This window comes from Ruditapes philippinarum, unplaced genomic scaffold, assembly GCF_026571515.1.
Source record: "Ruditapes philippinarum isolate M1 unplaced genomic scaffold, ASM2657151v2 ctg3_1_1_1_1, whole genome shotgun sequence".
Taxonomy (NCBI): Eukaryota; Metazoa; Mollusca; class Bivalvia; order Venerida; family Veneridae; genus Ruditapes; species Ruditapes philippinarum.
In genome coordinates, this window is record NW_026858508.1 from 106,802 (window position 1) to 134,629 (window position 27,828).

The 27,828-nt window shown below is 31.6% G+C and overlaps 1 protein-coding gene across 1 annotated transcript; it reads right to left on the reverse strand.

Annotated features, from left to right (window-relative positions):
* Positions 1–228: 228 nt before the first annotated feature.
* Positions 229–27,442, reverse strand: LOC132753432 (protein transport protein Sec31A-like). Its single transcript, XM_060743908.1, has 27 exons — positions 27,256–27,442; positions 24,929–25,053; positions 24,489–24,578; positions 23,409–23,604; positions 23,078–23,173; positions 22,614–22,751; positions 22,014–22,156; positions 21,520–21,631; positions 20,883–21,035; positions 20,363–20,503; positions 19,544–19,618; positions 18,740–18,838; positions 18,175–18,234; positions 17,389–17,515; positions 16,766–16,944; positions 16,056–16,182; positions 15,303–15,451; positions 14,770–14,940; positions 14,142–14,325; positions 13,390–13,684; positions 12,736–12,809; positions 12,388–12,506; positions 11,567–11,704; positions 6,868–6,921; positions 5,890–6,009; positions 4,053–4,124; positions 229–3,364 (listed from the first exon to the last, which is right to left on the reverse strand). Exons 2-27 carry the CDS (start codon positions 25,039–25,041, stop codon positions 3,176–3,178), a joined length of 3,414 nt encoding a protein of 1,137 aa, XP_060599891.1. The 5' UTR covers positions 25,042–25,053; positions 27,256–27,442; the 3' UTR covers positions 229–3,175.
* Between the last annotated feature and the right edge of the window lie 386 nt (positions 27,443–27,828).

Genomic DNA, 27,828 nt, shown 5'->3' on the forward strand with positions numbered 1-27,828 from the left:
AGTTTGTTTTCTTTTTCAACAAGGGGTCAAATGACAAGTTTGTTTTCTTTTTCAACAAGGGGTCAAATGACAATTTTTTTTTCTTTTTCAACAAGGGGTCAAATGACAAGGTTTTTTTCACCGAGGGGTCAAATGACATTTTTTTTAACGAGGGATTAAATGACAAGTTTTTTCTTCTTTTTCAACAAGGGGTTAAATGACAGTTTTTTTTCCCTTTTTCAACCAAATGAAAAAATAAGATTTGTTTGCTTCAAAATATTTAATTTTTTTTTCACATAGTTATCATAAATCAAATCAGTCCAATAAATAAAATATTAACATCTTACATGAATATATAATTAAATCTGTCAATCAATAATATATTTAAGAGCAACATCTTTTATAATCAGTTGTATAAAAGAAATCATTAACGTTTTTTATGGTTCTACTGACTAGCCATTTTTTTAAATATGAAAAGAACTTAGAAGTTCTGTAACTTTCATTCTCTCTCTGAAGGTTAAAGTAAAACTGAATCTTTCAAACATTCATTTTTTGCATCTTAATCAACTTAGAAATGTATGCATGAAAATAATATAAAACAAGGAGATTATGACATAATTTCTCAGGGGAAATACCGAGGATATTAACCGAATGAGAAAAGATACAACAAGAAACTAGAGGGAGGGTAGTTCGGGTAAACTAGAGGGAGGGTTGTTCGGGAAGAACAATCTATCAGATATTTTGGACACAGTGGAAGGTAAAGAAACTAACTTAGTTAGTAAGCAATCAACTAGTCAACTTTACAATCTCATTTCACATTGTTTCTAAAGAAATAACAATTAACAGAGATAAAAAAATCATCAAAACAAAATACTTTCTATCATCGCTGAGTAAATATGACTACTTAACTAGTTCTACTTTAATCTCTATCTAGTTTTGATTTTACTTGTAATCAATGACAGAATTTATTATGCAAAAAATAAAGAGTTTTAAAAAAGAGTGATCAGTGATCACATTAAGGTAATCATGTGTCGCCCAATGATAGCCAATTAAGCAGTTTTACTGAGGGATAATTGGACAGTTTATTCCCTACAAGTGGAGACTACTATGTGGCATGTTGCAGCTACTGTGTAGCAAGAGACACAAAAATAATTAACAGGCCAAAATGCCATATTTCAGTAAATAATCAGTTAACCAGAAAACCAAAGTAATATAGGCATGTACTTAAGGTACCGGTCAATACTGTAAAGTTTCAATCAAACTGCATTAATGGAATAAGCAGAGAAGTCCAGACAAACTTAAAAAAAAAAATTCTCAGCCATTACTCTCATAAAAATCATTGAACTGGAAAATGATGGGCAACAACACTTGGTACTGATCATTTCTGTAAAGTTGGGATGAAGTTGCACCAATAGTTTTGAGGAGTAGCCCACAAAAGGGATACATGAATATCTAAAACAACATAGATTTTCTATCTAAGTTTACACTATCTCTCAATGTTTGATCTGTATGTTATGCACAACATAAAATGGTCAAAGATGAAACAAAGGCAGCAAAAAATGTATATTCTTTAACAATTTCAGGAGGAACAATTTTGCATATTATTACACAAAGGTAAAACTTTAAACATATAGAAATATTACTGGTTGGCGTTTAGATAAATTTATTTTTTGTCCAATAGGATTGCAGTATTCCAAATAAATTATAAACACATTTACTCTGGTAAATCAACAACTGATCAGTCATGTACATCGCCTGTATATAGAAATATTTTTGAAGCTAAATTGGTTTGTGTTCATTTGTCATTGTTAACATAATTAAACTGGTCCGATGGCTCAATACGTTCTTGAACAATTTAATTTTGTAAATGCTTACTAATAAAAACACTAACCTATGCAAAAAGACATGAACATTCACTTGGAGGCAACAAGATGTCTATGAGAATATCACACAGTAATATGTAGAAAATTTTCCTTCTACATAATTTACAAGTCCCTTACAATTAAGAGTTAAAGAACACAAATTAATAACATTTATGTTACAACTTTTTATTTCTAACAATCACAGAACTAAGACATATCCATTCATACATTTTGAATGACAGAAATTTACTCAATCAATTCATCAGATCATTATCAACACATCAAAAATCATTTATAATTTATATATAACACATAACAATGGCACACATATATTCTCTCATATGACATCAATAAATGAGCTTATAACAACATGAGGATATAAAAATAAGCATGCTCATAATTAGCTTACTATAAAACAGCAGACATGTTAAAATGAGCTCTGTTACAAATGAGCTAATTAATACTTAAATATAGTTGTTATATGGTTTAAACCATAAACCTGGTTAAGTGTTTAATATAGACAATATAGAGTTAATTTAGCACTGAATGATGCTAATTTATGTCACTGCAGAATGATTATTGCAGAATGATAAAATCATGTAGTTCTAAAAAAATTTTGGTCGGTTTGTGCAGACATGCAAGTCTAAGTGGCTATTTTTTTGGTAGCACATCAAGACAATATTTCTGCTGAAGTTCTCAATGTTAACAGTACCAATGATACAGATGTCTTTATAATAACTGATAAACTATGATAGCTTTATTTATAATCAAAAACATATATTTGCTATCAAGTTTAAATGTTGGGTTGATATTTTCACTCTAATAAATTTTCAAGTGTTTCTTTATGCAGCTACAAGCTTATGTGTAATTTATTTATAAGTAATTTTTCAGGTTGACAGATTATTAGATAAAATATTATAATACTTGAAAATATACTTTGCCTATCCATACATACTTAAAGCTATTACCATTAGAATTAGCCTTAGTTTAAACTTACTTATTCAATATAGGATTGCTCTCTTTCTAAAGTATGTTAGATGGTGGAAAATTATTAAGGATACTAAAAATGAATCACTCTTACACAAATTTTAAGTTAAAGTTATACCCATTTGATCTGGCACATGTATATATAGATGATAACAATTAATTCAAAAATTATTTTATTCCTAGCAATTTCATAAACAGCATTGTTTGAGGGTAAAAATAAAAGAACTACCTCAGACAAAAAAAGAACAATGTCCAGAACAATCATGGAACGTTCAAATAAGTATTATATGCTGTATAAAATGCCATCCTAAAATTTAAAAGCATAATAATCCTAGAGAAGAGTTCAGTTATTGTACATAAACTTGTAGATGTGCCGCGGACTGTATCAACATCTTCAATCCTGGCATAAAACTGCTGATTTCTGAGAAATTTCCCTGACTAACCATTTGTGTGTATATTCCAAGTCCAGTGTTATAATCATATTGTTGTATAGTCTGAACAATCTGGTGTAAACCTTGAATAACTGCTGGCGATAACTGAAATATTCAATGATTTACAGTATATAAAATGTAAAAATGCATTAAAGTAAATAATGCTATTAGAATAATTACCCATATTTTAAAGATCCTGTATGTTGTAATAAAGGATGTAACCACACTTCAGTGAATTTTTATATATGTATATAATTATTCTTGTAAAAAAATTTTCAAACATCCGAGAATATTTTACATATGTACTGCAAATGTTTACACGCATTTTAAGTAATCATTAAAATATATGCATTCATTTCTTATAGAAAAAATTTGGCCAAGACTTTATCGAAAATAAATTTCTAATTACCCCTCTTTACTAACATCAAAATGTAAATTTAATATCTTTACAAATAATGCTTTTTGGAACTTACAATATTGATAAATCTTCATTTGAGCATCATATTTAAGATATAAGAACATAAAAAAATTTGAGTTACAGGATCTTTTAGCGAATAAGAAAATAATAAAATTGTGCAATATTTTATCTTTGATATAATAAGTCATTGGAAATAACCTGGCAATCAGGGGAGGTAATGCATATAATAAGAAAGCATCTATTCAACACTTACTGTAGCATGTAAACATAAATACATGCATTAAGATCTGAAGGAGCTGTCAACTCAGTTAAGACTTTCTATTAATTGTTGACAAATTAAACTAGTCTAGCTAATGTTTTCTTAAATCCACTTACCGTTCCATCCCTAAGTCTGTCATAGAGAACTTCTAATTTCTTCATTACATCATCCAACTTCCTCTTCATTTGCTATAAATAGACAGTGATTAATCTAGAAATTCCTTACAATGCGTCGGATGACGCACATGTTTGAAAACAATGAGTCCTGTAGCAAAATCAATGAGTCATGTAGCAAAATAAATGCGTCTTTTTAATAGCAGATCCTTGACATGATTTGCATGTTTTTAATAACAAGCGATTAAGTAATTAAAGTGCATAAAAAAGTTATTTTTGGTGCTAATATTAATTGCAGGCAAAACAATTTTTATTGGCTGCTCAAAAATCTAATTTGCATAATTTATATTTTCTTACTACTTATGTCTAATACTGTGCATTATCCATTTTAATTGTTCGTAATTTGCACAAAATGTCCCTCTCACACTGTATACATACTGACGACTTATATTGCTCCTTGTATGCCTCTGTGTAGAAAGCATACACAGACAGACCTTTTGATCATGCACAATGTTACCCTGATTGGTTAATCACCCTGTCAAATATTCTGATGACGTAATAGACATCTTTTTTTTTTACACTCCACGTGAACTTGAGTGACCTTAGGGGAAATCATTACACACCTGTCAGATTATACTGTAACTTACAGCATTTCTTAAAATAGCAACACTTTTTTTCAGTTACCGATAATTATTTAAAATATTAAGTAGATTAATGATTTTTTGTTTGCTTTATTGGATTAAATTTACGGTTGTAGAAATGCAGTAGTAGGTGGGAAAGGGATTAGGTAAGTAGATAACTTGGAAAAATGCTATAGGGAAATGGATAAACTCAAGAATATGCGTAATTACAGGGGAATGGGTAACCTGTTGCTGTTGGTACCAGTTTTGTCTGGATGACTAAATAACATACAATATAAGTCTGGGACAGATTTTAGATGCGCCTTTGGCCATTTGCTGACGATTTTCCTGTGCTCTTCTCATTTTTTAGCGCCAATGTCTGCATATTTCACCATTGTAGGCGAATCGCTCTGATGCAAAATGGGCGCTCTGATTGGCTAATGCCGATAATGGGCGGTTACCGATCACAAGCAACAATTGCTTGGGATTTAACGTTTCAAGCAAATGGGGGATTAGTCTTGCACCTGTTATCATCGGAAATTAAATTATTCAACTGAAGAAATTGAAAAAACTAATGAAATTAAAGTAATCAATCTGTACATAGAAATCACTAATCGTGATATTTTGGATTATAAACTTCCTGATTTGCATGCGTCAGATTGAACGCACATATTTTGAAACTGTGCGTCTTTTTTCGATTTTTATGCGTATTTTACGCAAGACGCACATCTAGATTAATCACTGAATAGATTTTAGAATATATAACGTCATCATGTCATCAAGATGGATCATTTGATAATTTTGGAGTAAATTTAAAACTACTATCTATAATGGTATCTGTATTTATTGATTTACTATAGATATCCAGGAAGAAACATAAACAAGAAAATGCAGGCATAATCAATATCATATGAGCTATCCGTAAGAAAGCACACTCGACTATTCTCCATACTTGACAGTAAGAAAAGGGGCATTTCAGGGTAATTCTGTAAAAAGTTAACTAAAGAGTTATGGGACGTGTACCAACCATATAAGGTAGCAACAGGGCACAAGTGTATTAAGTTTCAACCCATTCCCTTCAGTATTTTTAGAGATACCAACTTGCACTCATAAACTTTATCAAAGTGTGATGCTGATGCCTAAATGAGTACAATTACACCCCCTATTCTATGTATAGTCCAGCTAAAAACTGAGTTCTATGGTAAAAATGAAGTACTCACAGCATTATTTGCTCTGGCTTGACAATTATGCACCAAATTGTTGAATATATCTTGTAAGACTTTATGTTCCTCTGGTAAAGGTGCTTTTGGAACTTCTTTCACAGGTTCTGGCATGGCAGGCTGAAAACATATAACTAGCTGTTTACTGACAGTTTAACACCAATAACCTGCTGGAAACTGACAGTTTTTAGACATTCCCATCAGTATAGTCAGGTCAGCATGAACATCATTCTGATCAGTCTGACCATAATTTATACTCTTGGTTGGATTTGAAATCCCTTCTGACTGTTTAAAATTCAAAGCAGGGCAAATTCGTTATACAAATTTAGTTTTGTTAAATTTTTTGTTTTTGTTTTTTGTTTTCCTGCTTTACTGTCTCAGGAAGACCTCAGATGCCGCTCTGCATTATTTCAGGCAACAAATGGGCAACTAAGTAGAACCACCAACGTTCCGTAAGCTTGCTGGATAGCTTTCTTACATGAATGATAACAGAGTAACATTTGTTAACATTACACATAAAGAAATGTTTACTACAAAATTCTTCAAAGTTTGGAATGATAAAAATTTACTAACTTTTGCATGTGCTTATATGAAAGATTTAATGAAAATCAATGAAATAGTCAAATAAACTAGTCAATTTATTAGGCAAATTTATTAGATTAAATATTAGAACTGTTTTATTTTGTAAGACCAAGGTACCATTTTTAAAAGCAACACTACCAAACAAAAAAAGAAATATATTCTAATTACTTGATTTTATGTCAGTGATAAGTATGTATTGTTTTATAAAGATAACATTAAATATCAACAATTCAAACCTATGTGTTTTTATATAAACCTATGCACAACATATAACTAAGCCATGCCAAACAGTGCTGTTTTTTCAAAAAATACATGACAAAGTTGTAAGAAATAATGCATCAATTTAAACAAATGACATATTGATATTTCCTTGCTTTCAATCAAATATGATCTCACCTTTGGTGCAACATGGCTGTTAGTGTAGGTAGATTGTGGTGCTGTTGCAAATTTCTGATAGAGAAGAGAGTCAGGTTAAGATATATATAAAGTTATATAAGCCAAGCTACAAATGAGCCGCTTCACGACAAAACCAACATAATGCGTTTGCGACCAGCATGGATCCAGACCAGCCTGCGCATTCGCACAGTCTGATCAGGATCCATGCAGTTCGCTTTCAGACCCTATTACAAGTAAAGAAACTGATAGGGAACAGCATGGATCCTGATCAGACTGTGCGGATGCGCAGGCTGGTCTGGATCCATGCTAGTCACAAACGCACTATGTTGGTTTTGTCGTGACACGGCTCAAATACTCAATGAAAAACAAGATTGCATTTGAGAAAAATGCTATGCCACCGCATTAATACAATACTAAAAAGTAGTGTAGGAACAGATTTTTTTTTGTTTCTATACAATTTTGAAGATTGTCATAATGCATAGATCCCTGACCTTATAAATAATCTAATTCTTATTATCAGATTAGTGGTTAAATCTGTTGTTAATTTAATAAAAGATCAGAGTAGGAACGTGAGTCTAGTGAATTTGGTGGTGAAGGTCATATTTCACACATCCTAAATTTCATGACTACATCAAAGGACAATACAGTAAGACACTGTCAAAATCTAGGTCAGCTGAAATCAAAGTTCACTTTACATCTTAATCTGTGCACAATTTTGGTTCAAATTTCATAGCTGTACATCAAAGGACAAGAAAGTAGGTCACATCATCAAAATCTAGGTCACCTGATATCAAAGTTCAATTTTACAACTAAAACTGTGCACATGGTCAAAATTTCATTGCTGTACATCAAAGGACAAGAAAGTAGGTCACTGTCCTTTTGGGCAAGGCAAAATTTTGGACCCAAGGGTTTAATTCAAAACAATCTTGATACAGGTCCACCAAACAACATTTCAAGTGAAATATCTAAGCTGTAGCTTTCTCCCATTCAGAAAACATTTGTTTTATTTTCTGCTTTTACTATGTGTACATAATGAGAATCACTGCCCCCGGGCAGGGCCAATTTTGACACCAGGGGAAAAATTTGAACACCTTTGGTAGAGGACCTATAGATGATATTATATAGCAAACATCAAAGCTCTATGTCTTGTACCTTCAGACAAAAATATTTTTTGTTTTTTTACTTCATGTACATAATGAAAATCAATGACCCCCGGGGCGGATCCAATTTTGACCCCATGGCTATAATTTGAACAATCTTGGTAAGGGTTCACTTCGCAAAGTCTCATGCCATATATTTAACCTCTAGCCTATGTCAATTCAAAGAAGAAGATTTTTCAATTCAGAGAAGAAAATTTTTCAAGTTTTTATTTTATACATATAAGGAAAACTATCGCCTCTGGAGCAGGGCAATTTTAACACTAGGGGCATAATTAAAACAACTTTTGTAGAGGACCCATAGATGATATTATATACCAAATATCAAAGCTCTAAGCCTTGTACCTTTAGACAAGAAGATTTTAGAATTTTTTACTATATGTACATAGTGAAAATCAATGACCCCTGGGGATGGGGCCAATTTTGACCCCAGGGCTATAATTTGTAAAATCTTGCTAGAGGTTCACTACACAATGTTTCATGCAAAATATCTTAACTCTAGCATTTGTAAATGAAGAGAAGATGATTTTTTAAGTTTTTACTATATACATATAAGGAAAACCTATGGCCCCCGGGGCGGGGCTAATTTTGACACTAGAGACAAATTTGAACAACTTTGGTAGAGTACCTATAGATGATATCATTTAACAAATATTAAAGCTCTAAGCCTTGAACCTTCAGATAATAAGATTTTTTGATATTTTTACTATTATGTATATATTGAAAATCAATGACCTCCGGGGCGCAGGCAATTTTGACCCCAGGGCTATAATTTGAACAATCTTGCTAGAAGTTCACTTCTCAATGTTTCATGCAAAATATCTAACCTTTAGCATTTGTCAATTGCTAGAAGAATTTTTTTTAAAGTTTTACTATAAGTTTTTACTATATACATATAAGGTTAACCAATGACCCCCGGGGCGGGGCAGATTTTGACCCCAGGGCTATAATTTGAACAATCTGGGTAGAGGTCTACCAGACAATGCCTTATGCAAAATATCTAAGCTCTAGGCCTTTTGGGTCTTTTCAAGAAGGTATTTTTAGTTTTTACTATATGTACATATAGTGAAAATCAATGACCCCTGGCGCAGGCCGATTTTGACCCCAGGGCTATAATTTGAACAATCTTGGTAAGGGTCTACCAGACAATGCCTTATGCAAGATATCTAAACTCTAGGCCTTTTAGGTCTTTACAAGAAGGTATTTTAAGTTTTTACTATATGTACATATAGTGAAAATCAATGACCCCCGGGGCGGGGCCGATTTTGACCCCAGGGCTATAATTTGAACAATCTTGGTAGAGGTCTACCAGACAATGCCTTATGCAAAATATCTAAGCTCTAGGCCTTTTGGGTCTTTACAAGAAGATTTTTTAAATTTAGTCTTATAATTCCTTTTGGTTGCCATGGCAACCAGATTTCTGCATGGAATGAAATTCTTTGAACAACTTTGGAAGCCCTTCACCCAAGGATCAATCCTGCCAAGTTTAGTTGAAATTGGACAAGTGGTTTTTCACAAGAAGATTTTTTAAGTTCACTATGTAATCTATATAACACACACACACACACACACACACACACACACAAACAAACACACACACAGGTGAATCGCTATATGCCACCGCATCGCAGATGCTGCGGTGGCATAAAAAACAAGATGTGACAATAAAGATGACACATATACCCCTAAGATAATCTCTACTTGTTTTCCAATGGTGAAAGTATGTGCCAAGCAATTTCAAAATCTAACACAGAATGACAAAGTTTTAAATTGGACATATAAAACTGTTTCTCCATATCTTGCCTCAATATTCCGCATGAACCTTGCACGCCACATCATGATAACATCTGTGGGAAATTTTAAAAGAAAATTCATGAAAGAATGATTCTTACATGATTTCAGACTACGGAACAAATTAAAAATTCTACCAAAATGGAATAAGAGATAAGTTTTGTTTTGCTAAACAAATAAATGGCCATGGCTACTTATTTTGTATTAACAAAATGAATCTGGTTTTGTTTTTTACTGTTTACTTATTCCATTTGCTTGACTAGACAGGTAAACAGACATTGATTACAACATGCCTATCTATGGGGCAATGTAATTCGAATTGGAAAACCGGCAAGCTTTTGCAAAATGAGAAAGCAGCCAAACTTTTTCATTGAATATTTGCAGCATGAAATCAAAGTAAGATTTCTATTCACAATAGGTCAAATATAGCAGAGAAAGTTTACAAATACAATCTAAAAATTGCTTTAAGCTATTTTTATTGAAATTTGAACAAGATTAGTAAAATATTGTAAAAAAGTAAGCCAAATACAAGTCTTTTTCACAATTAATTTAGGAAGTTCAACTAGATAAAATTGCTTTTATCTATGTGAATAGAGAATCAAGCTGTCTGTTTATGCAGACAACAAAAGCTTTAAATGAGAAAACATTAAAAAAAAATCTAACAAAAATAAACATGTCAAATATACAGAACTGATGTTAAAATACATGATATTTACAGATATAAGATAACTGAACAGTAAGAATATATGAAACTAAATCTGTTAAAAAACTGTCTACTTATATAATAACTTATATTGTTGTTGAATTGGTATAAAACTCCCAAAAGATCTGAAACTGTTGTCAACCCTTGTGTTATACTACAACATGTCCCTGGAGATATATACTTATGACATTCAATGGTATAAAATTTCACTCTTTAAACTGCCATTTTCGCGTCATGTTAGCCAAAAACTATAAATAGCTTAGGTTTTTTTTTAGCTTTATGTGAAACTGACAATTCACATAAAAAAGTAATGATGCCTTTAAATATGTATAATATGTAAAGAATTTGAATACTAAAAATGAAAACCCAGATGTATATAATAAGCTATTTGGCAGTAATGAGCAATGCTTGCTAGGCTTTAGGTTAGTAAAATAAATTTCCCATTATCACTGTTAGTGCCCAAACAGTAATTTAATTATGACATCAAGTTTTTGTCTTCAAGGGAGTTTTATACCATTTATTATTATGTGACATCTAAATAACTATGTCTAAATTTTTTTTCAGTTAGAGTATGATATACGATGCAAGAAATTACAGTGAAAGATAAAACTCAAGCCATTGATATAATTCTAGTTCACAGCACACTCTGAAGCCTTGTATATTCTCCTTCATTACATACCAGTGTACAATTCAGAAGATTTCAATGCAAAATAATATATGCAGATAAGATATTAAAGATTATTAACATTAACAAACCAATTAAAAATCTTTTTATTTCATTAAAGTCTTTTGGAAGTCACCTGAGCAATATTTAGCAATATACAGAAATGTTATTACCCAGCATGTTTGAATGTCACTTCGAAAACACTCTGAAAATATCTAAATAGGGTATAACACTTTTCAAAAAAATTTGTAGTTGTGTTAAGGTATGAATAGTTAAAATATACAAGGCATCTCTGATATAACAGCCAGAACTTGTGCAGAAAATTTCACATTTCACTGTTTTTGTTAATAATATATACTTGTGTGTATAATTTGCGCTTCTCACCTGAGGTTCAGGCTTGTACTCCTGGGGATTGTAAAAATTACCATAGTTCATTTGAGCAGCTGGTTGACCCTGGTCTGGTACCGGTTGTTGACCACCATATATAGGGTTGGTTATAGGTGATACATCTGTTGGCTGGGGCTGTTACAATAAAAATACACAGAATTGTCAAACAGATTTTAGACATTGCTACAACTGACATGAAATACAAACTGTAAATTTATAAATGCTTGAAAGAAAACTTGAAAGAAAAATTATGCTCAATTTTATTTTGACAAAACATATACATAAATTTTTCAGCACCAAAAAAGAAAAAACAACAATATTACATGTATTAAATAATATTTTGATATTATTGTCAATTTCAATGAAAATTTCTCAAACAAATTCTTAATTTCTCAAACAAAGCTTAATTTCTCAAACAAAGTGTTTATATAACCTTGATCTTGGACATCTAATGGTTTAGTTAATATGAATAATAAATGTAGTTGAACATATACCAACATATAGTTAATTATATTCTAACTGAAGAATAGAAATAGCCTGTGCAATTAGCTTGACAAAAAGGTGAACAGAAATGAGGAACAATAAGGTCAGATAACTGCTTTATGGCAGATTGACCAAAATACTCTGGTGCTGAAACATACATATCAACTAAATGATGTACTGATAGAAAATGGATGCCCCCACATTTCACTGTTTTGTCAGAGCAGGACAGATAGACAAGAGTCAATCTATATCCATCCCCATGTAAGTAGTGGAGGCATAAAAACAAAAGAAGAATACAATTGAAGTCAAGCATTATACAGTTAGTTAACATTTACCTTTGGTTTATCTTTTTTCACTACCATAGGGGGATCATTCCATGCTTTGTCAGGTTTAGAATCCTGGAAAGAGTGGAAATTAGGATGTATACCCCCAGCTACAGGAGGCTGACCATATCCTGAAAATAAAATAATATATTAAAAACACTGTCAATATTTGTTACAATTGATTATTTGAATTGAAAACAAATATTATTATGTTCAAAACTTTCATAAAAGAAATTGTTCAAGTAAAATATTTCCAGTGCCTTAAAAAAATAACAGCTCATGTTGGTTACAAAAGGTGGAAAAACGAGAACTAAATATTGCTTTTTTTTACATATCAAGAATTAACCTTTGTCAACTCACCTTGTGTATTATTTTGGTACATGTTTGGAGAAGGCCCTGATGGTTGTGTCACTGTTGTTGGCTGATACTGTGTACTAAAATTAAACAATGTTATAAATAAACAAACCAGTTACCAAACCATTGTGAACTTATATTACATGATAGCCTATTTTGTCATCATAAATCATTTAACGACATGATGTTTATTTAATGTTAAAGAAAGAAATCACAAATATCACTTTCATTAAATGGCTTGAACTTTCTGAAAATTAACACTTCATACTGTAATTTAAACCCAAGCAGAAAAAAAATTCTAAAATACTAAATAATAAGTAAATCCCCCTTTTTCATACTAAATTGGTTCTGAATCTATAAAATATATTCTATTTATAATAAACTTTTAGTTTTAACATTCTAAGTATGAACACATTTTTTTTTCAGGAAAGGCTTGAAGTTACATCAATCCTACAATTTTACAGCTTTATTGACAAAATAAAACCAAAGACAGCTCTCAATTAATACTTCGGGGATAAGCAGGAAGAAAGTTAGAAATCTCTTTCAAAATGTCTTGATAGCTCCTACACAAGAAAATTCAAGATCACTTAGGAGATGATTTGAGAACCTGCTTCAGACAGGGGCAAGTGGTTTGACCAAAGTGTTAATAATATATCTTACCCATAGTCATAAGGTTGATGTGCTGGCTGATTGGTGTTATAGTCCATAGGATTGTAGGTATTTATCCCATAGTCAGATTGTGCAGCTCCAGGATATCCTACAGTTGGCTGGGGGTACTTGTGACTCAGAGGACCTTTGTTGGTTGGTGAAGACGGTGCACCTGTCTGACTATTATATGCCGGCACTGACGATGTGCCAGGTCCAGTTAATGGGTTGTTAACACTGTATGCAGGTACTGATGTACCATTCATGGTTGAATATTGATTAGAATACTGACCTTGACTAGAATATGTCCCTAAAATTGAAATATCGTGAAAACATGAGCAATTAACCTAAAATGAAATATGGATGGTAACAACAATTTTAATTGAAATTTCAACAAGGAATCTTTATTATTAAAGTCTTAAAATTCTTATTTATTAAGAACAATGAAATTTTTTATCACTTGAGAATAGGGTGGGCAAATTCCCAATAACGTGTAAGCTATAATATTGTGTGGTTGTTTTTTTACCATAGTGTAAAGTATAGATCATTTCTTCCAAAAGTAACAACTGGTTCTTCAAAATACAAGGTTAGAGGCACAACTACACTGTACATTGGTTTTAAAGTCTCATTAGCAAATCCACTCAAACTTTAAACTCTTGCAATATATACTAGTATATAGCCAAACAGTGCAATGTACAAAGCCAGGGAAATTATACTTGGGTCATTTAATTACAAACTATGCCAATTTCATTTGAAACAGTATTTACCTGTTGTGTTTGTATTGAATGTCGAGTTAGCAGTAGCCTGGTATGTTGCTGGTCTTTGCTGACTCGGTGCTTTTGACTGCGGGGCAACATTTACTTTCTGCCAGGGGCATTGTGGAACTGATGTACCTTGTGGGACAACTGACAGGGCCTGGTACAATCTGTCCCTCAATACTGTTAGGCTAACCTATAAATAGTAACAGCAGATATGATACAACATTTGAACAAACTTATATATCATAGTTTTAACATCAAAATTTTCTTTTATCAAAAATATTTTATAAAACTGATCCTCACAATTGTTATTCATGACATATTTGTGTATAATTTATTTGCAGGGTTTTCATTTTTATCTATATCAACAGTTGTGCCAACAAAAACAACCGATTTAGCCAAGGGTCAAGGGGATCTACTGGCTGAAAATACAATAAATCTTAACAGCATTTCAACTGCTGATACTGATTGATAATCTGTTAATAATGAAAACCTGGTATTTGATCATTTAAACTCTCAGTACATCCTATCAAATTAGCTTATATTTCATCTAACCGACAAGTGTTTACATAAAGCAATTCCTAGTGTACATCAAATTAAGTATATCTCTACAATGTATACAGAATGTAAAAAATACCTCTGAACTTTCACCTAGATATCGCAAAGCAGTATCTAGGCGGCCTTGTGCAGCCAAAATCTCTGCATAGTTACTCAGTTTATCTGCTAGTACACCAGTTGTGATTTCAGGTGCATGGCCTCTTGAAGTTTCCACTGCCTTGCGTAACAGCATCACTTTTTCTACAAGATCCTGGAACCAACAATACATAGACATTTATTTTCAAACAAAATTCAACATAATAAATCCTCATCATTTCAAATGTGAATGTTTTTTTTATCTTTATTAAATTGAAATTTGAAAGGATATTAAATGTGTCTTCAATAAAGTCACAATCAGATAGTTTAGACTTCAAAAAGGACATTCCATGATTTTTAGCTTCATGTATAACATTGGAAACTAACATTTAACTTCAAAAAAATAAATACATGCCATTGTTTCTAACTTTGAGGTATTGAAGGATCAAAAAACCCACAATCCAACGAGATCCTTTGAATACAAAATAGTTACTTAGGAAAAAAGAGAATTTTTATTTTTAATTTTTACAATCATACCTGTAAGGCCAATGGCGACTGGTTGTTCTGTGTAGTGTTAATCCAATTCTCCACCATTTTTTCCACATTACCGGAGCATATGTAACATAAACCAGCATAGGGAGACAGCTCACCATTACCTTCTGTTTCTAACCTAGCTGCTAAACTATCTATAATAGTAAAATATATTAAACAATCTTAGAATTCTAAATGATGCATAAACTTTTCACAATCAAATCTGCCATAATTATTTTGGACTCTTCAGAAGCTGAATTTCTTTTTTAGTATCATTTAAATTAAATACAATGTGGAACTCGGGCGATGATTCTTCAATCTATGACAGGAAAACAAACCATCGCAATACAATTTTACAGAAATACTTCGTTCAGGGATATAATGACCTGTATTTCTGGCATTAAAAGTAAAAATGTTAGTTAGAACTCTGTTAAACTAAGACAGAATAAAAAGAATAGAAATTGAAAATGGGTATTCAGTCTACATAGAACTGTGACTTAACTGGTAGATTAATGTTCATTAAACATGATTGGCATGTTCAATAAAAACCAACTTTTATGTTGTTTTTTTTATACAATGACATTCAAGGAAAGACCTCAGATGCTCCGGTCATTACTAAAGGTAATGGCCAAGCATGCTAACCAGAATCCATCAACTTTCCTAAAACCTGTTACATAGTGTCCAGACTCAGGGAAAAATTCAACATCAGTGACAAAATTTTAAACCCCCCACACAGTGATGATAACAGTAAATATTTACCACAAAGTATAGAGAATTCATCAGCAGGAGAATAAGTGAGGATAACAGCTAAAGCTTCCTTCCAATTGTCTAATTCACAACTGTTCACAACCTGTCTCCAATCATGTGTTACAATAGCTGATACCAGCTGAAAATGAGAATATATGCAACTTTATTCCCTATCTATCAATGTCATATTGGATCTAATCAGTAAAAAATTTTACTACTAGTATATCACTTAAGAGTTTACCACTTAATACTTAATTATAAAACAAAGATATTTTTTCTGAGCAAGAATCAAGACAAGGTCAAATTTTTTACATTTCAGTTGTATTTTTTCAGCCTGTAACTGTAATATTGAAAACTGACCAGCTTTTACATAACTGAAAGCACTCAGATGCGCCTTTGTGTATTATTTTAGAGTAGATCAAACCACCTTTTCACTTGGAGAGGTTCTTCTCTTTAAAAAGGATATGAACCCACAGCAGAAAGGGGTGATTTGAAGTCAACAACCTAAACCACACAGCCACAGAATCTTCTCTCTAAATTTTGATAATACACAACAAACCTGTGAACAAGACCACCCAAATGAGAGACCAAACATGACCATTATAGACATGTGGTCTTTATTTGGGTGTTACTATATTCTATTTCATCAATTGAGGGTTGTTGAAGAATTTTTGATTCTCTAAATAGAATGTTATTATAATCAATATTGATGCTATACTAACTCTTCCAAGATTTGTGCCATTTTTCTGGAAGTATCTCTGCTGTGTCCTGCTAAGAAGTTCTGGACCACCAGCAATAGCTAACAGTATAGCCTCGGCCATCTTGTTCTCACACAGACACATATCAACAGCTGCTTCAAAGTTGCCTGTTAATAATGCTTGACATAAAAGACCATCTGCATCTGAAATATACAATTTATGTCTTGTAGGTAAAAAAAGTACTGCCAGAACAGAAAACAAAAATATGTATACAAATTCTTGGAAAGGAAGATCGTTTCAGTTCCATGACATGATAATTAAAAGTTGAAAACTGTAAATTCTTTTTGATTGAGTCTGTTCATGAGAGAAAACAAAATGTCTAATATCTCTCATGAGCATAAGCAATATCTGGGGAAAAAAATATGCTTTTCCTTATTTAAGCAATGTGAGCATGCCCAAATATTGTTAAGTAAAACTTTAAAAATTTGGAAGTATTTTAGCTTCGTATATTATATTCACTCATCACTGTATAACAAAATTTCTTCTTTTCCTAATAAGTATTTAACACTTTGCAATCAATGTTTTCAACAACAAACATTCATCTCGTTATATTATGACAAAAAGAATTAATTATGAGAGAAACTAACCATCAGAAGCAGACAGACTTAGTGGAGCATCTGGTTTCTTGTCAGATTTAGCAGCAGAAAGTCCTATCTCATCAAATGCTGATGCTCCTCCATCTGAGAAATTCAACTCATCTCTACTTCCAGGAGTCTGCAATAATGACAGAAATAATCAAGTTTTTTATGTTGTATTTTAAGACTATCACACCCTTTAAATCTTACAGAAATGCAATTTTTGATAATCATTAAACATTTTTACAGATAACTTGAACATGTTTAAATTTGAAAAAGTTTATCTTTAAATATTGTTCTTGCTATCAACCAGTGGTATCCCATTTACTAGTATATGACAGTGCTATAACTGTGTAAACTTTACAAGAAGAAACTTTTAATTCATTTGACAAGCAGTGAGGGTTTTTTTAAGGTAAAAATCGCCTTCTTATGTTGTTGTTCCAGCAACTTGCTTAAGCTATCCATATGAATAACAAGAGCACTGCATGTAGTGTTAAACCTTGATTTCTGTTAAAATAACTACTTTTGACCCCCAAAAAAGTTAAAACACAGCAAACAGAATAACTCTACTTTTCCTTCATGACAGAAAAGCCAAATATTGTAGTAAATCAGAACAAAAAACTTCAAAACATATAAACAAAGATGCCAAATTGAAGAATCAGGAAAATTTATTGGAGGACTTTCCCCATATCTTAAATTTTAGGAAACAATTTCTTGAATGAGGGTTAATGATTTTGAAAACTTCATAAAATTTCTTTACATCAGCACTTTAATTAATTTTATTAGTTTAATCTATACCTTTGCCTCCACATTTGGGGAAGCTCTACCACTGCCAGTAAGAGCTTGCGAACCTGGTTCCTGTAAATAAATAACATTCTATTTGCATATCTCAGCAAAATCATATTTTTTTCAAACACACTGAGAAAGTACTGAAAATACAGGTTTATTTTCTTTCTTTATCATAATGACTACTGTAGTATCACTTTTTATGTGTGCATTGAAAAGATACTACATTTAATATGAATTTTAAGAGAAAAAATCTTGAAAAAAATGTATGTTCTTAAGGGGAAAAAAACTATTTGTACTTCTCGATTTCTAGAAAAAAAAAATCTCCTTATATCAAGAATATGTGTCTAAGTGACAACTTGAACAAATTGTAAATCATGAACCACAAATACTTAAAACATGTGACATTTATCAGAAATAAAAAATCTTTCCCATTTAGTAAACAATGTGAGCAACAGATTTTCAATGTTTTAACAACAATACACAATCTCTACTAAAGGTATCTTAATATAGAAAGTTTACTTAAATAATTTCCTCATATAAGCACATATGACTGTAAGTCAAAAACAAAACTTACCCCCGTTCCAAGCTGGTCCATTTTCTTAGCAAGTTCATTAGCATCAACACCAGGCCCTATGGACTCATTTAACCCCTCTGCTTTTGTGTGCTGTGTCACCTGAAATCATTTTATATTTATAAAAATTCAGTTACTTGATGTTTCACTTGAAAATTTATTTAAAACCCACCCACTAAAATTAAAGATATACTATGCTGAACGTTGAGTAAAATATTCTTATCACAGAAATTTATTGAAATCTATGTAATTCTTACGGGATATGTCTAATTTGAATAAAAGAATGAATAAACTATGTATGTGAAGCTGCATTCTCTATTACAGGTCAAATAAAGTTGGTCTTTTAAAAACAAACTGCCAGTTTTTAATTAAAGTACATATTCATATTGTGACCAGCTATACTGTGTAGAATTTTAAATTATAACATGTCTACTTAAAACCTGTTCATTTTATACTTACAAAGAGACTGTGTAGCAGTTATCAATATTTTCTAATATTAAATTTGAGCATAGTATATCTTTAAATACATTGACAGCAATTACATTGTGATGCTGCTGTTAAAAGCAAGTAAAAGCTGGTTAGAGATATCAAGTTATAGCTCTATTGCACAATTCAAGACACTTGAAAGTATATCGGAAGAATAGCACCCAACTATAATAAAATGTTTTGCTTGAATATTATGCTAACATGAACATTTTTTCCCTGCTAACTCAGCAAATCATTTGACAAAACATCATTGTTTTCTTACAATAAGACACTTTATGAAAACTGAATATTGATAAAAGTTATATTGAAATATTGATATACCTTTGTAGCAAGCTCTGTTTTGTCATATCCTAGCATCTGAATGTATTTTTCCCTTGGTTCTTTCTCAAAATTGACCTATAAAAGAAATAACTAATTTGTAAAAAAAATTTCAAAATTACAACGGAACAAACTATACAGCAATATTTTCTAGCTGCTCATATTTAAATTTTCGTAATACCTATACTTTTCAACTCATCTATAAGAAATTTAAATAATCATCAAAATGGATGCTCATCGAAAACAATTCAACATACATAAGAAGTCTATCTTCTTGCAAATTACTGTACGAAATTCAACCTTCATGGCACAGAATTTCTAATGCTGATTCATATTTAAAACTTGTTCAATTAATACCCAATTTATTCAGGTCTTTACGTTTACAAGTGAACTGATGTAATTGATACAATTCAAAAGGTGCTACGATTTGCAGACATTTATCATATTCAAATGTTTACTTAACTGACCAAAATGGGAGAATAAATATTCTGACATCTATTAGTAATTAAATATGTTCAACGTCACAAAATCAAAACATTTTTATATCAGTGGCTTATTACAGCTTGAATTGTTTCTATAATGTAATATTATTACAGATGTAAACTCCTTAGTCCTTAAGTGCAAAGCTATTAATGATTCACAAAAATAACTTCAAAGGCAATCTTTCCACATTCCATATAATAGTTATTAACAGTTGTTCAGTCATACAAAACTAAATGGTAATATTTCTACTATCCCATTTACTGAAACAGCTTTTTTTCTATGAAAGTTGTCTGTATAATTAAATAAGATTATGATCATGTAATGTTATTGTAAACTTACTCCAAAGTTAGCCCCTACTGGTTTCTTAAGCCATTTAGGTGGTTTCTGTAATGGCATTACATTCTGTTCTTGTTGTTGTTGCTGCTGCTGACTATGCATTGCTTGTGTGAACGGATCAGATGACAGAAATGATTCAGACACCTGAAAATATAGGACAAATTTTATCAGTATCAGTTCAGTACGAGTTAAATATGGTTCAAATCCTGAAAAGCACAGTGATATTATATAACTCATATTTTTCAATAAAGCTTTACTTAGAAAGTAACAATTTCGGACAAATATTTTCTTTAAGAAAGAAAAACAGGTAGGATTATCATCAGCTGATATTTGTTACTGCTAAATTAAATCAAGAGTTAAAAAATGAAAATATACAAGATATTTTAACAGTATCAATCTCAACACAATATCATGTTATGTGCTTTCAATTAGAGATATTTATACTAATAATTAATTATCTAAATCGTACTTGTGAACTTAAGAAGAAATACAAATACAAAGCTTCATATTCAATATATTTTACCTTATCAATCTGCTGGATTGGATGACCACCTCCCATCAGAGAGTAACATGTGATACTACCATCAAACGATGAACTAGATATGACATTTGGATTCCTTGGACACCACTGTACATCAAAACTCCACTGATGACTGGTAGGTATCTCATAAACTACCTAGTTACAACAGAAAACAGTTGATTTTTATTACCTAGTATCCCAGAAAATCAATTTTATACAAAATCTGTTTCAAGTTCAATACTATTAAAAGTTTGAATTCCTGAATAAATTAAAAGAACTCCACTGCAGTTCAAACATAAAATTTTAATATTACATAGATCAGTTGGGGCACTTACAACTGAAAAGTATGCAAAAGATTATTTAGAATAAACTGAAAATTGTATTAATATGCTATTCTTATCCCCATTTAAGTCTTTTTTCATGTTTTCAAATAATTATTCAGCAAAACAGAGTGAGCGAATGATCTGCAATTTTGCAAACAAGTTATTGGTCTAGAACTATATCCAATGGAACATTAATCTAAAAAAATCCAATCCTGATATGTCAAAAGAGCTTATTACAATACAAAATGTAAAATTTACAACAAAATAATATTATTATTGTAATATGTTGAGCATTATCTTCTGTATACCATGCCTACCTCTCCATTTTGAGCAGAACTATTTGGATTCCAGCACAATATTCTGTTATCTTTGGCACAGCTGAGCAACAGGTCCGGATCTTTGGGACACCATGACATACTTAAAATACCTCTGTAAAAATCAAACAAACATATAACTTAACATTTTCTCAACAAATGCTATTTATGGTAGGGTTTCATGCAATTAAGCACATGTTAGTAGAAAAATTAAAGACAAATCTGAAAATTGACCATAATGACATGAATCAATTTTACTTAAATAATTAGATTTATACATTTTTTTTTACATACATTCTTATGAAAAAATGACTTGGTGCCCTTGGGCGGCTTTTCACATAGCACCATACATGCATATAAAAAATTCATATCCAAAAACAAAGCAGTCAAGCATGATGAACAGAAATCTTAAACCAAATCTGACAATACAGATGTAACAGGTTATCAGTCAGAATAGGGTTACCACAGTTTGTTTTTAGAAGCTTGATTTAAAATACCTTTGATGGTTTTCTAGCACTTTGACAGGAGATGTGGCATATCTGAGATCCCAGAGCTGTATAACTGGGGCATGATCATCCTCTGATGATAAACACATCTGGGTGGCAACCTCTGGATTCCAACATACCAACTTTGGTTTTATCTGTTAAACATGGTTAAAAAATAAAATGAAATTTCTGTTATGTAATATATTAAGAAGGAATTTTGTGACTGGAATGCCAACTTAGTAATAAATACATCAGGTTATAGACCACCTAATAAACTTAGAAGAGCAACTGTTTGTAATGTGACAAATTACAATCTTCGACAAAATTAAAACACATAAATTTATCAGTAAGAATATTTCTTATTGCCATTTCTTCTCTTATTTTGTTTCTATGTTATATAAGGAAGTTGATATTTACTATGAAGAACAGTAAGAATGTGTTTAGAATCTAGAAACACTATTACTTAGTTGCTACATAAATGCAGTAATAAAATATGAATAATGCATAAATGCTTTCTAAAATTAAGCCAATGCAGACGACTACTGACTAAAGCACTCTTTTTGACAAATTCTTTCATGTTAGCAGTATTGTAAAAATAATGTGTAAACTTACCCTTGACATACTGTCGCTAACTTTAATGATTGGTTCATTTTTCCTCAGATCCCAGACAACACATCTAGCAGTAAATGTGGAGGCTAAGATATGTTGTACCTGTCTGTTCCATGATACACAAGCAACTTCCTCTGGTGGCTGCAACAAGTAATGTTACCTTAATAAACTTTATTTAAAGAAAGAATCAAAAAAGAAATCTTTTGAAATAACAATCCACTGGCAGGATTGTACAAAATCATGCATATCAAACATTCATTTCAACACTTCAAATCTGCAATAAGACTGTTCTAAATGTTTTTAACTGATTGACATATTTATATAAACAAAATAATGCTAATGGAAAATAACAGCTATTCAAAATGTTTAGCAGAATCAGTGTGAAATTTCTACTGGTGTTGTTTTTAGTATAAACGAGGGTATAACATCATATGTCATTCTCATACTGAGAAAAAAGTAAAACAAACCTGCGATTTAGCTCCTGGAGTCATTGGACTATCTGGGTTATTCATGTCCCAGATAAATATTTCTGATTCCGCTCCACCAGAAACTAGTAAATTATTCTGAAATAACATTCAAACAGGCTAATTATTTTTGGCTGCAAAGAAGATTTCAACAAAGAAAGAAAAACATTTTAAGGAAAATTTATCTCATACAATTCCAAATTTTTTTACATAATGTGAGAATATTTTATGTTTTTATCTTATCACTATCAAAGGTTAATACCTTTCCTAGTCAACTTTTAAAAATAAATCAATGAAATAAAACAGTGTACGTAACAAAAATGTATCTTTTTACCTGAAATGGATTGAAGTCTAGGGCCTTCACAGCTCCTGTGTGTTTATCCTTTTTAAACATAAGGCAGTCCTGATCTCCATCTAAAAACTTGGAGGCATCATATGCTAAAATGCCCCCACTGTCTCCCCCTCCTACTATCACACCATTAGACAGGTCTTCTGATACCCCATAACATCCCCAGGCCACTTTGTGGAACCTAATCAATTCAAAAATGTAAATAATATGACAATGAAACAAATCCTTATGAATGGGCAATTTATTTTAATTTGGCCGACACATATTAACCTTTTACCCCATGAGCATATTGCGAAAAATGGCCGATTTCATTGAAAAGCCTCCTGTAACAAGTTCAAACTGCTATGAAACTATGAAAAAGCTTCAATACTGATGAAACTTGGCACAAATGTTGACTAGACCATAGCCTCTGTAACAGCATGCTCAATCCTAAATTTCCTGTTACCATGGCAACTGGGGGGACGTCTCAAAATTGCCAAAAATTACTATTTTGCATTGTTTTTTCCCATCAAAACTGATTTCAAAGTGCTGCAACTTCTCAATGAATTGAGATAGAGTAAAAGGCTTTTCAGCGTCGGTTACTAGTTACCCTAAGATCAACCTGAGGCCATTTTTAGCCTGTCACATGTCCAAAATTTTCTTGGCGATGAGGGGGACTCCGCCCCCCTTCAAACCCCCCAAACATAAGGGGGCACATCCCTCTTCTGGCAACCCCCTGATGTAACATTTGGATGGGGGACGGCGCCGAAAAAGTGGTCACTTTTTTTAACAGCATTTCTTAAACGAAAAACAGTATTTGGGGTCCAAATAGGGCATTTTTTCACTGTTTGAGGCCTCAAAAAAGGGGGGGGGGGGCAAAAAGCCGTCGAAACACGCTTATATAAGGGAAAAGGTTAGGTTAAAGACTTTAAATAATGTTTTTTTAAATTCATAAAATTTATCTCAAAGAAGCATAAAGTAGCACAATTCATAAATTATTTTTACATTTTTTTATATTAGATACTTTTTAATCAATCTTTAAACATAAATTCAAATATTCCTTTTTGATTGAAACAATATTCTTACCTGCAATCTGAAGGCACTGTTGCTACCAAGGGCATGTCCAGTGATGGGTCTCCAAGATTCAAGCTGTACAGCTCGAGAGCTGCAGATGTGCTAAAAAATAAATAATATTATTAATAAAAGGATTTCATAATTCAGAAAAAAATCATGTTCATTCTTTAAAAGTTCCTCATTTTCAGTCAATTAAAATTACATCAACCAGTGAAGCAAGCAGCTAGAAAGCATGTCAGATAAGCTTACACTACGATTGACAGATCAGTATCATACAACAACGACAACTTTAAAATGATACATATGATGGGTCAGACCCTTGAGTTTGTAAGTTTCCTGTAAATCCTGCCTAGTGAAAACTCTGGCACCAAATGTACTAATAACTGTTATTTTTCATACTTTAAAATAAAGGTTTTATAAGAATAAATTTAACAAGACATTCAAAAGTATACCTGAATGTAGCATCCAGCTGCTGAGCAGCTGTTCCAGCTACCATATAAACTGGATGTTGTTGCTGTGGTGACCATGCTATATTAGCTGTACGACCAATCTCTTTAACTTTCATTGTGTAAGAATGCTGTTAAAAGAAAAACAAGAACATTTTAGTTTTACTATTGAAAACGTATTGTCTCTCAGTGTAATCTCATTCAGAATTGCTTTAAAATATATTTAACTTAAACTACTTTTATTGTTAAGTACATGTTATGTCCTCATTCTGATATTATTTGCAACAAAATGAAGCCGATCAAGATAGAGATACAAATTTTATGTGAGTTCACGATAATATTTAGTATGAACTTGATGCTGTATATCAATTCACATGCAGATGAAAAAGATATCTTACAAAAGATAAACGCTGTTACTAATAAATTCTTAAAACCCCAAAACCTAATGATATTAAAACTGTAATTTTGACTGTTTTACTAACAAAGAAAAAAATAATCAAAAAGGAAATAATTTGAAGCAAGGCTTTACATTTTAAGATGGTTTGTATCAATTTTAAGAAAACATGGAGTTGAACTCATTCATCCAATAAATATTAATTTGACAGAACTTATCACTACTAAATTGACAGTGTTCTAAAGTCTGTGAGTTTTACTAAGGCACCGCCATTTACAATGTCAGGGCTCACGCTGTCGGTCGCCATAGTCGCCAATTGCGATTATTTTATAAGATTGGCGATTATTTTTGCATTTTGGCTACAAAATCTGGCGATTATCTTTTACTTCCAACAGTGTTTATATAAGGTGTAAAAATCGATAATGAATGCAGAAGACCCAATTAACACCAGCGGGGTGCATTTAATCGAGTGTCAACTTTTTACCGGTCACGTGCTGCCAACTATATTGCCCGAGGTGATAAAATACATGCGAGATGTATAATTGTATAAGTACTTTAAAGATATTGTCCAGCATTTATAATAGCCATCAAATATCCGTCAATTAGCCCCAAAAATCGTTTTAAAATTGATAAACTGGATATTGACTTACCCAAAATTTACCGTGAATTGCAGTAATTGCAAATTTTGATTTTTTTGCTTTTGTTTTAAGCTACTTGACTAAATAGCCAGTGGAAAACAATGGTAAAATATGTAAAAAGTATTAACTTTCAAACTACTATTTGCACAACAACCAAAATTGTGAATATTTCTTCAGAAAACAGAAAAAATCCGATTGTCACATATTTTCGCGACACCGATAATTTTGATATTTATTTAAAGGTGAAATAAGCTATGTTCTGTTGAAAAATCTTTACTACTATGGCAGAAAATTTGTATTACATTGGTGATGATGATATTTTTCAGTAAATTATTCAGAAAAAAGGCTGCATTCTGTGAATAAGTTTGCAAACTTGTGTTATTTCTATAGGCTAATATGACCTAGATCTACTCCAGTTCTGTGTGAAATGTGGAAATTGACAGTGGTTATAGCTGACAAAATTTGATTAGAACAAACAAAAAAGTTGTCTGATAACAGCATTATGTAAAGTTTTAATGAAATCTTTAATATTATTGTTATACAGTAATTATACTAATTATAACGTTTTATTCTGTTCTATAATAACAATTAAAGTTGTGGTTCTATTTAAAAAAAGGTAGTTATCAATATACACAAATGTATCAGTTTATTTGAGAATCCTTATAAAATTGAAAGATATAAATGTAATGTTTATTTAATCAACTGCTTATGTTGTTAATCGCTATTTCGTGAATAGTCCGCTGAAGTTTTGGCTATTATTTTTTTAAGTTGAAATTATTGGCTATTATTTTATTTGAGCCAGTGTGAGCCCTGCAATGTAACTTAATGATAGAAGGTTGTGTATTCCGATAACGGAACAAATCTCAACTTTTCGGATTAATATTAATAATAATCGTCGGGCCGTAAAAGTTGAATGTTCCGAGTGAAAATGGAAGCGGTGACACCATGACCTTTAAAACAGAATCTTTAAAAGAACTTTTAACGACTTCTCTGTTCATATGCTCGGCCTAATTTCATATTATTTAAGCATACTTAAAAGTTTGTTTCTTTCAGTGGACGTCTGATTAAAACTAAAAGAGAACTGGTCTGTCAGGTTCATGCGATGGTCAGAGGGAAAATATTAAAACAAAATATTCGCATTATACATAAGGATCCGTACCTTGCGTAAAACAAAAGTAACTAAATAATCAAACAAGTAATTACTGTTTTATAAAGCAAAAATTTGAAACATGTCAAAAACTGTCAAATTTTCTCAAAATGATTTTGACAATTCGCCCGGCATAATTTTTTAAGTTATTTACCTGTTAGTACGCGTTCGATGCGTAGATTTTTCACGTTTAAGCAACTTAAATTATACCAAATACCTATATCTACTAGTTTTATCTCGAATACTGTGTCATGATCGAACAAATATTAGGAAATATCGTGAATTGTCAAGACGTGGCAGAGACACATATCCCACAATTCCACGACCACCGTTATTTTCTAATGTTGTTAGAAAAACTCTATCGGTAGGTTTCAGACTACTAAGTTTTAAGATTTAAAACTACAAAATGTCATAGTATGGTAAAAAAAAACAACTAACACCCAAAGCTCCTTTTTAAATGACAAAACACAGCTCAGTTGATCAGACTAAGTAAATAAATACATGAATTAGTGTAGGTTCAATACTGAATGAGTTTATTACAATTATGTAATGGGAACCCCTGGTTAGCATGATAATATTTCATTTCACAAGCTCAATAAACACAGTAATGAATCTACACAAATATTATATTCTCTTCATCAAATTCCAAACAGATAACAGTAACAACTAACAAGAGTGATCAGATTGATCAAATGTGTCGCCTGATGATACCCAATTAGGCTCATTT